The sequence below is a fragment of the Miscanthus floridulus genome, chromosome 15 (genome assembly GCF_019320115.1).
Source record: "Miscanthus floridulus cultivar M001 chromosome 15, ASM1932011v1, whole genome shotgun sequence".
NCBI lineage: Eukaryota > Viridiplantae > Streptophyta > Magnoliopsida > Poales > Poaceae > Miscanthus > Miscanthus floridulus.
Window position 1 is genome coordinate 59,140,090 of NC_089594.1, and position 11,228 is coordinate 59,151,317.

The 11,228-nt window shown below is 47.4% G+C and overlaps 1 protein-coding gene across 1 annotated transcript; it reads right to left on the reverse strand.

Annotated features, from left to right (window-relative positions):
- Nucleotides 1–931: 931 nt before the first annotated feature.
- Nucleotides 932–1,858, reverse strand: LOC136509023 (CASP-like protein 2U1). Its single transcript, XM_066503817.1, has one exon. The coding sequence runs from the start codon at nucleotides 1,687–1,689 to the stop codon at nucleotides 1,111–1,113; it is 579 nt and encodes a 192-aa protein (XP_066359914.1). The 5' UTR covers nucleotides 1,690–1,858; the 3' UTR covers nucleotides 932–1,110.
- Nucleotides 1,859–11,228: the final 9,370 nt, after the last annotated feature.

Sequence of the window (11,228 nt, forward strand, 5' to 3'; positions counted from 1 at the left end):
ATACTAATATTTGTGACATGCAATAAATATCATTAAATTTATTGTAAAATATAATTTCTAAATAAGCATATTTAAAGATACAAAAGTTGACACTATTTTGTATGAATTTAGTTAAATTTGTTCTCTTTTATTAGGTCCTTGGGAAGGGAAATTTCTGCTCGCTTGGAGTAAACGAACTTGTGAGTTTTATTTAACCCTGCGAGAGATGAGCAAAGGACCAGCCAAATGCATAGTGTTTGTCTAAAACCATCGTGAAGGTTAGTCAAATCCGAAATCAACTCTGGACGGTGAAATCATGAATCCTCGCGATAACGATGCGTAATCAAGCAAAGCTGGATTGATCATCAGGATATAGCTGACTAACATGACCCCTTTTCTTTCTCCAGATCAGTCGAAGAAGAAGAAGAAGAAAGCGTTTGATTAATTGCACCAGACTGGCGATGTCCGAAGTGGATTTGCTGCACGCGTGTGCGCTACCTTTAAGAAAAGGAAAAAAACGGACCAGCGCACTGCGCACCGCACGCCAAGGAACTTCCACCACAACGCGTGGCGTGGCCCGCGCAGGCGCAGCTGCCTCGCCGCCCGTGATCTTCGCTTCAAATTGCGTGCCACTAGCTCCGTGGTGCGTGCGTCGTGCCGACTGCCGACGACGCCAATGCTGCAATGTGCAACGCAAAAAAGGTTCGGTCAACCTACATCTGCAGACTACATGCATGGGCGTTTCTTTCCTCCCAGTGCAGTGACACTGTCGTCAGTATCTGCCTGTTCGTCAGGCTGAAGGAAATCGATCAGAATGCAAGTTCTTTGTTGCAACTCTCCTTTTTTTTTTCTTCGAAAAGCTTCGTTTGCAACTCTCCGATCCTACAGATTCATTCATGAACATACAACGTGCGTGTTTAAGCTGTTTATTGTGTAGTGGGTACAGCGATGCTTTCACATGAAACAGCATATATATGTATAATTAGCAGCAACACCGATCGATGCAGAATGTCAAGCAAAGCTTTGTGTGCACCTCAATTGTCTCTCCATCCCCTCTACTCTACGCTACGGCGGTGTTTGCAAGAGATGGAAGCACGGCCTCTGCTCGCCAATGGTACTAAAGCCAGCTAGCTAGCTCTTGGTGCCGCCGTAGAGCCTGAAGAGGTTGAATGCGGAGAGGAAGGCGATCAGGGCGGCGGCGAGCCCAGCCGCGACGGCGCTGGCGACGCCGGCGCCGGCCTGCCTGCAGAAGGCGCCGTAGAGTGCGCAGATCCCCATCCACTGCATCTCCGGCTGGCCGCGCTTGGCGACGACGGAGGCCTGCAGCGCGGCGGCGACGGCGGCCAGGACCACGTACGCGAGCGCCTGGTCGCACGAGAACACGCACCAGGCCAGGGCCCGCCCCGGCACCATGCCTCCGCCGGGGCTTCCGCTGGACGACGGCAGCAGGGCGACGCAGCAGCGCGCCGCTAGCTGCAGCAGGCTGTAGCCGGCGGCGGCGGCGGTGGCGGCCACGAGGAACACCATGGCCTTCATGTCCGTGTAGCTGGCCTTCTTCTGCAGGGAGAAGAAGGTCCGCGTCTGGGTGTCCGTGGCCACCAGCGCCGCCGCCAGCGCGCCCAGCCCGCACAGGAGCGCACGCAGCGCCACCTCGGCCACCTTCACCTTCCGCTCCGCGTCGCTGCCACTCAGGGTCAGCGCCATGGCCATGGCCGCGCGGCCGGTGACCGGCGGCGTTGGGTTTAGTTACGTGGTGGGCTGGTGGTGGTGGCCGCCCGGTGTGCTGCAGCTCGGCCGCGAGCAAGCAAGGCGGCAGGTACTAGTAGAGAGCGAGAGAGGTGATGGTGAAAGGTCACGGGACTCGATTGGGAGTGATTTGTGATTCCATCGTCCGTGGCCGTTTTTATAGCGGAAATAAAATTTCTCCACTACATTCCACTTTGGCGCTAGTGCGATGCGAGGGGGGGGAGTGGAACGTTAGGCTACATGCCTAACGATCGATGCTTATTGGTCACACGTCTCCCTCTGCTACCGAGGACGCACGCAGCGTTGCAGCCCTAGCCTAGGCTGCACGCCGGCCGGCTACTGTGCCTAGCGCCGCCACGCTAGAGTCTGGACTCTGGAGAAACCAAGGAGATCGATCGATGTCCATCGTCATAGTGATGCGTAAGTGACGTCGCACCCCGCCCACGCCTTGTTTAGATTGGAGGTTAGGAATCAGTATTTGATACTGTAGCATTTTCGTTTGTATTTGACAATTATTGTCCAATCGTGGCCTAACTAGGCTCAAAAGATCCGTCTCGTAATTTACAATTAAACTATGTAATTAGTTATTTTTTTATCTACATTTAATACTCCATGCATATGTCCAAAAATTTGTTGTGATGGAGAAAGAGTACAAAAACTTACAATCTAAACAAGGTTTCAGGCACATTTCCATTACTATTGCATGCTGTAGTAGGTTAAATTAAAGTCGTCTCGCATTTCCAAAAGACATACTAGGAGCCGTGGGCGCATGCCACGTGGAAGTGGGTCATCACCACCACGTTCCTTCATCTCAGGCAGGCTCAAACTGTTTATCGTTTGGTTTTTAGGTTGATAAGTTTGGCTGGTGCTAGTTTGCTCTGCCGTTGACTCTGCTGAAACTACATAAAGTGGGATATAACTTTCACATTCGCGGGAGTGACACGCACGCTGCAAGCTGCCACACCGGCAGTCCTTTTTTACCAACCATGGCGAGGCCACCTCGACAACGACTGTCTGGTCTCTTCTGCAGGTTGCCCTGCGCCGCTCGCGTGCTCTGTGCCTGTGTACCGCATGTCGACAAACAACACAATCATGGCGCGCAGGCGTGGAATTTGTAGCTTCGTGGCCACCAGCAACATTCATTCGTACTACCCGCCGACGCGCTACTCGCTATACCGATCCGGGCCGGCCTGTTCAGGTGCAACACGAGCTTCACGGGCCCTTCATGGACTGGGGCAGTGTGTTATTATATTGATAATATTGAGATTGATCCGGCTCATATCATGCATTTTTAGTCTTAATTCCAGCGTTCACTCAAAACTAATCCAGCGAACGCCGAACGATCCGACCAGCGTCCGCATCCGGTGACCGCCTACTCCCCTCCTCGACCACCAGCGTCCACATCTGGTGACCATCCACTCCCATCCCCTGTACGCTTTTCTATGTTGCTGACGTCACCTTAAAATATATAATACATTTATTTCAAATTGCTATAATTTCTAAAAGGCGTATCCGTTTTTAGTTCCGTCTACACCGATATGTTCTACGCGACGAGACGAACAAAACTAGACTCCACTTATATATATTTCAAAGATTTTTTTTCTAGTAGCAATTTATGTGTATTAGGCTGTGTTTAGTTGGGTGAAATTTGAGAATTTAGCTACTGTAGCACTTTCGTTTTTATTTGACAATTAGTATTCAATCATGGACTAATTAGGCTCAAAACGTTCGTCTCGCGATTTCCAATCAAACTGTGCAATTAGTTTTTTTTCGTCTACATTTAATGCTCCATGCACGTACCGCAAAATTCGATGTGATGACTACTGTAACACTTTTTGAGAAAACTTTTTAAAACTAAACAAGACAATTATAACATATAACTTATAACCGAAAGGTTTATTTTCTCCGGGGACCATCCCGTCTCCTAAAAGCATCTCCAGCACTGCTACTTAAAACACACTATCTATTTTTTTATTTGGCTAGCCACCTATTTTTATAGGACCCAAATTTTGCCCTCAACAGTATTATTTAAAACTGGCTACCCATTTTTGTCCCAGTAGAGAATGACACATGGGTCCCACATGTCATCCTCACTGATGTTCTCGCCGGAGCAGCCGTGGCCGGAGCAGAGGAGCCCACGCCCTTACTAGGATCCGACGTGGGGAGGCGCGTCCCGCCAGGATCCGTCTTTGGGAGGCCCGCCGCGTCGGGATTCGCTGCCGTGGGAGCGCCGTCGAGGAAGCCCCGTCGAGGGAGCGCCGTTGAGAGAAGGGCCGTCGAGGGAGCTCCACCGCCCCTGGGATCTCCGCGCACCCCGCGCTGGGAGCTCTGCGCGCCGGGGAGCTCCTCTGGCAGGGGCAAGGCCGCCCGCGCCTGGGAGCTCTGCGCGCCGGGAACAGAGCTACCTGCGCTACGCGAGGAGAAAGGGATGCGTCCGGCCGACGAGGGAGCAGTGGCGGGGTGCGGCGGCACGTGCGCACAGAGGTCGCGCATCGGGGAAAGAGAGGCGCTGGGAGGGAGAAAAAAATAGGTAGCCACATTTGTTGGTCCAAAAGATGTAGGTAGTGGAAGGTGGACTACACTGAAAAAACAGGCTCATTCCAACACACAATCCCTAGTTACAGTTCCCCGGAGTGCAGAGGAAACACATGTTAATTTTACTTAGGATCTCTAGCAGTAGATCTAGGATTCGTTCCTTTAAATACGGGATGAACATAGAAGAAAGAACAGAGAGACGAGGAGAGAGGTGGTGGAGTTTAACCTGAGCCCTCGGAGGGAGTCGTGGAGCTGGCCATATCAGCTTCGGTGATGGAGGCAGCACACGGGCAGCGACGGGTGAAGTAGAGGTTGCACGGACGTCGATGCAGTGCGGTCGGGCGTAGCAGTGACGACGGCGAGGATCAGCGGAGCTTCCCGTCGCTGGTTGCGCGCCCTCTTAGATCGGAATTAGGGTTTGTCGGTGGGGTTTGCGGCTCACGGCGAACCTCGTACTTTGAGCCGCCGGCCCCCACCTCTTTATATATAGCGCAGTGCGACGGGGGCCCACCAACCATGTAGGGTTGGGCGTCCCCGATCAGGGCGCGAGACCAAGGCCCAATAGGCCGTTAGGCTTATTGGTCAGGAGATCAATCTAACATTCTCCCCCTTGATCTCACTATTACTTTTATCTTTAAACTTTAAACTTCAATCCTTTTATCCTTACTCATTTCTTCACAGATGATGCATAGAGCATGTCTCATCGTCACGGTCAATCGCCGATAGATTTAACAGCTACAATGCACGTCTCTGATCTGAAATAGTTACTTTGACTTTTGGGCCCTTTATAGTCCAGGAGTCATAGGCTTTCCCTTAAACCCATGCCGGCTACATGTTCTCTAAACATGTTGGGTGGTAAGCCTTTTGTAAGCGGATCCGCGAGCATCTTTTCGGTACTTATATGCTCAAGACTTATCATTTGATCCCGGACTTTATCCTTCACAACATAATACTTTATGTCAATGTGTTTGGCAGCACCACTTGACCTATTGTTGTGAGCATACTGTACTGCTGGATTATTATCGCAGTATAACTTCAGTGGTCTATTGATGTCGTCAACCACCTTCAAACCGGGTATGAACTTCTTTAGCCAGTTCACCTACCCCGTTGCCTCATAACATGCTACAAACTCGGCATACATTGTGGACGATGTAGTGACGGTTTGCTTTGAGCTTTTCCATGAAATAGCTCCCCCTGCGAGAGTAAACACATATCCAGACATGGATTTTCTATTATCTCCCGCATAATCAGAATCTGAATATCCCACTATATGGAGTGAATCAGATCTTCTATACGTCATCATGAGACCTTTCGTTCCTTGCAAATAACGTAAGACTTTCTTTACCAATTTCCAGTGTTCTATTCCAGGATTGCTCTGAAATCTGCCAAGTAACCCGGTAACAAATGCCAAGTCAGGGCGCGTACACACTTGAGCATATTGCAAGCTTCCGACAGCTGAAGCATATAGAACCACTTTCATTTGATCGATCTCATATTGGTTCCTGGGGCATTGAAAATCCCCATATCTGTCGCCCTTGACTATAGGAGCAGGTGAGGGACTACATTTGTGCATACTGAATTTCTTTAAGACTTTTTCTATGTATGCCTTTTGTGACAGTCCTAATACCCCTTTACTTCTATCTCGGTGAATCTCGATCCCTAGAACGAACGAAGCTTCACCAAGATCTTTCATATCAAACTTTGAGGACAAAAACTTCTTTGTTTCCAGTAGTAGACTGACATCACTACTAGCGAGTAAGATATCATCCACATACAGGACAAGGAAGATAAACTTTCCATTCTTAAACTTTGCGTAGACACAATTGTCCTCAATATTATCTTTAAACCCAAAATTCTTTATTGTCTGATCAAACTTCAAGTACCACTGTCTTGAAGCTTGTTTTAATCCATAAATGGATTTCTTTAGGCGGCATCCCAAACGTTCTTTTCCTTCCATGACAAAACCTTTCGGTTGTGCCATGTAAACATTTTCTCTAAGTCTCCGTTGAGAAATGCCGTCTTTACATCCATCTGATGTAATTCCAAATCGTAATGTGCCACTAATGCCATTATGATTCTGAAGGAATCCTTATATGAGACTGGAGAAAAGGTCTCATTGTAATCAATCCCTTCTCTTTGTGTAAAGCCTTTTGCCACAAGTCGGGCTTTATATCTCTCTATATTCCCTTGAGAGTCAAGTTTTGTTTTGTAGACCCATTTACAGCCTACTGTTTTGGCTCCTTTAGGAATTATCTCCAAATCCCAAACTTTATTTGCATTCATTGATCTCATCTCATCTTCCATGGCCTCAAGCCACTTTGATGAATGATCACTTTTCATTGCTTCTTCAAATGAGGTGGGATCATCCTCCATTTGAAATTCTTCAGTGTTGTACACTTCATAATCAGTAGGAATAGCTGATTTTCTAACTCTTTGAGACCTTCTAGGGGCCTCCTCAATTGGCATATTTTCTGTTTGAGGCTTTTGTTGCTCCCCCTCATGTGTGGCAATAGGTTCTATAGGATCCTGAGGCACAGGTTCCTCATCATCATTCATTGTTGCCACAGGCGGGATAACAACAGGTGCTGGCACCACAGTGTCTTGTATTGTAGGTGCAGCAACAACAGGTAGTGAGAAAAATGGCTCATGAATGATCGGAGTTGGTGCATACACCCGCTTCTCTTTAAGGTCAATTTCTCGAGCTACCATGCTCCCCCTTATCATTTCATCCTCTAGGAAGACTGCATGTCTCGTTTCTACAAACTTCGTATGTCTGTTAGGACAGTAGAAACAAAAACCTTTTGACTTTTCTAGGTAGCCAATGAAATGGCAACTCACTGTTTTGGGATCTAGCTTCCCAATGTTTGGGTTAAAAACTTTAGCCTCAGCAGGGCTCCCCCACACACGCAAGTGGTTAAGTGAGGATACTCTTCCTGTCCACAACTCATACGGTGTTTTGGGCACCGACTTACTTGGTACTCTATTGAGAATATGAATGGCGGTTTTTAACGCCTCCATCCACAGACTCGTGGGTAAAGTGGAGTAACTTATCATACTACGCACCATATCCATCAGGGTACGGTTACGCCTTTCAGCTACTCCATTCTGCTGAGGTTCGCCCGGTGTTGAATACTGGGCGACTATACCATTCTCCTGTAAGAACCTTGCAAAAGGTCCAGGAACTTGTCCATATGGGGTATGCCGACCGTAGTACTCTCCTCCACGGTCAGACCTGACTATCTTAATCTTTAAATCATGCTGATTTTCAACTTCTGCTTTAAATATTTTAAATTTATCCAACGCTTCTGTTCTTTCTTTAATTGGATAAATGTAGTCAAACCGAGAGTAATCGTCTGTGAATGTTATGAATGAATCATAACCATCCACACTTTTCACAGAAAAAAGGACCACATATGTCTGTGTGAATAATCTGTAGAATTCCTGCGCTTCGTTTGGCATCTTTCTTAATTTTCTTTACATACTTTCCTTTTATGCAATCTCTACATTGTTCTAACTCTGAGAGCTCTAATGAAGGAAGAATATCATTCTTAACTAGTCTTTCTATTCTCTCCCTCGAAATATGGCCTAAACGACAGTGCCATAATTTCGACAACGCATCTTGAGCTCTCTTTCATTTTATGTTTCCATTGTTCGATGAGGATACATTTTCATTCACATCACATACGGAATTCACATTTTCACGAAGTGGTAACAAATAAAGCTCGTCTTGTCGAAAGGCAAGACCAATACATTTATTATTAAACAATATCTGACATTTGCCATTTCCAAAATGGCAATCATAACCATCATGGTCCAACTTTGATACACTAATCAAATTTCTTTGCAAAGAAGGTACATAAAGAACATCTCTAAGAATAATTATGAAGCCATCAGCAAGCTCTAACGGAAGATCACCAACGGCCTCAACATCTGCTTGTTCTCCATTTGCGACTTTAATGAAACTTTCGCTTCTTTGCAAAGTTCTCATCGAACGGAATCCCTGTAATGAATTAGCAACATGAATAGTTGCACCTGAATCAATCCACCAAGTAGATTTTGAAAACTTTACATACAAGGATTCATTTACGAACGTAATAATGTTCTCACCTTTATTCTTCATTATCATCTTTAAGAAATCAGGACAATTCTTTTTATAATGCCCCGTCTTCTTGCAGTGGAGACACTGGTCTTTAGCCACTGGGAATTGCTGGTTCTGAGACTGTTGCATGGGACCTTTTCCAGATGATTTAGAGGAAGAGCTGTTATTATAGTTCTTTTTCTTATCTTTTAGGTAGTTGACAGAACCACCTTGTGAAACTTTTATTCTTTCCTCCTCCTGCACACACATGGCAATGAGCTTTTCTAAATCCCATTTTTCAGGCTGTATGTTGTAATTAACAACAAATGTGTCAAATTCTTTAGGCAAAGAAGCAAAAATCAAATGAATAAGGAACTCATCCTTGAGCGCCAAATCCATTGGTTTGAGCTTAGATGCCAGATTGCTCATTCTCAGTATGTGCTCTCTAATGCCACTGCCGCCACCAGAGTACCTTTCTGTAACCAGCTGCTTGATCAGCTGGGTTGCATATGTCTTTAAAGAGCCAGTGAACTGACTCTTTATTCTATCTAGGTACTCTATGACCGTGTCACAGTCTGGAATTGAGCCTACAATGGCAGGCTCAATCGTGTTCTTTATCACTGTCAAACACTTCTTGTTGGCAGTGACCCATTTCCTATGCTCAAGGTCATAGGACATCTTTACTGGAGCAAAATTCCACTCTCTGTTCTGCCATGCAGTATCAGTCTCATCTGTCTCCCTCACCGGTGCCACAGGTTCTTTGGGGCACGGTGTGGTGACAACCCAGTCCACCTCAGCGAGGATAAAGGCCAGGTCTATCTTTTTCTTCCACTCAATATAGTTATCACCTTTTAGAATGGGGATCTCTTTGATATAGTTATCACCTTTTAGAGTGGGGATCTCTTTGATACAACTCATCAAGTTGTATCCTCCTGAAAACATAATTCAAATAGGGTGAGAACAGAAATAACAACAATAATTGCATGCCTTAATTTAACGTTGGTCAAAATTAAAACATACAATTATTTTCTACACTAATTCTACATCACCGTTGGGCAGAAATAGAATTAATGTATAACAAAAACATTATAATATTACCATTAATCAACGTTGGTCAGAATAACAACAATATTATAATCAATTTAAAACATATCCATTTTCAAAATTAAATTCTCCCGTTGGTTCGAATTTAATAACGAAAATTACATCTTTAAATACGCAGTGGAAACTTTAACATTTAATAATCTTTTTCCTATTTTCCAGAAGCAAATTTACTATTTACTGAACAAAAAATATCGTTAGATAAATTTTGTACAGTAAATTATCATAAAAAATCAATTCAAATTGATCAAACTGTTTTCTGGAAAATAAGAAAAACAAAAACTGTTACTTTACTATTTACTTGGCCATTTCGGCCCAGCCAGCACACGCGCGGCCCACCAAAATTCGGCCCATGGCCTTTTCTCGCGCGCGCGCGCCAGCCAGCACACCCGGCCCAGCGGCTTGCGGCCCAACCGCGCGTTCCAGCGCTCCCCCGCGCCCAGGCCGCAACCTGGGCCTGGGCCGGGAATTCGGCCGCGCACCCTTTCCCGCCTGGGCTGCGGCGCTGGCCCAATTAATCTCAGCCGCTCGCTCCGATCGGACGGTTGGCCTTTAATGTCGCTGGATCAAAACCAGTGAACGCCGTCGCTCCCTGAACCCTAGGTTCATTCTCTTCCTCTCCTTCTCTCTCACCCCGCAGCGCAGCTCGGAGAGACCCGCAGCAGCAGCCGTCCTCAGTGGCCGAGGGAGAAGAAGGGTGGCACCGTCCAGCGCCCTCTCGCCGGCGTGCGTGCTCGCCCGAGGCTGAGCACGCCACCGTCGAGGGGCCACATGGTGGTGCCCTGTTGCCGTGACCGCTTGGCGAGGTGCAGTGCGGATCTCGGCCCTGTCCCGCGCGCCGTTCGGGAGCGACGCCGCGGTCTCCTATCCGCGCGGTGGCGATGCTGCCGGCGGTGTGTAAAAGCCCAGGTAGGCTTCCTTTTTAGGGTTAGGGTTTGGTTTTCCAATTTGAAATCGGTTCCTTTCCTTTCCTTTTCCCCCCGCGCGCCGACGTGCTCGACGACGAGGTGACCGAGCCACCCTCTTCCCCTTTCTTTGATTCATTTGTTCGGATTTTAGCCCGATTTGACGATTAGGGTTAGGGTTAGGGTTAGGGTTGAGACGGCCATTGTTTACTTTTCCCCGATTTGAAATCGGTTCTTTCTTTTTCTCAGTTAGTCACCGAGCGGTCGATTAGGGTTAGGGTTCTTTCAGATCCGATCCGAGATCGTGATCTCATTCTTTCTCTACCCCTATCTAGATCTACGTGCTAGTAGGCTCTGGTACCAATGTTAATTTTACTTAGGATCTTTAGCAGTAGATCTAGGGTTCGTTCCTTTAAATACGGGATGAACATAGAAGAAAGAACAGAGAGACGAGGAGAGAGGTGGAGTTTAACCTGAGCCCTCGGAGGGAGTCGTGGAGCTGACCATATCAGCTTCGGTGATGGAGACAGCACACGAGCAGCGACAGGTGAAGTAGAGGTTGCACGGACGTCGATGCAGTGCGGTCGGGCGTAGCAGTGACGACGGCGAGAATCAGCGGAGCTTCCCGTCGCTGGCTGCGCGCCCTCTTAGATCGGAATTAGGGTTTGTCGGTGGGGTTTACGGCTCACGGCGAACCTCGTACTTTGAGCCGTCGGCCCCCACCTCTTTATATATAGCGCAGTGCGACGGGGGCCCACTAACCATGTAGGGTTGGACGCCCCCGATCAGGGCGCGAGACCAAGGCCCAATAAGCCGTTGGGCTTATTGGTCATGAGATCAATCTAACAACAAAGCCTCACCACATCTCGCGACTGCCATCAAAA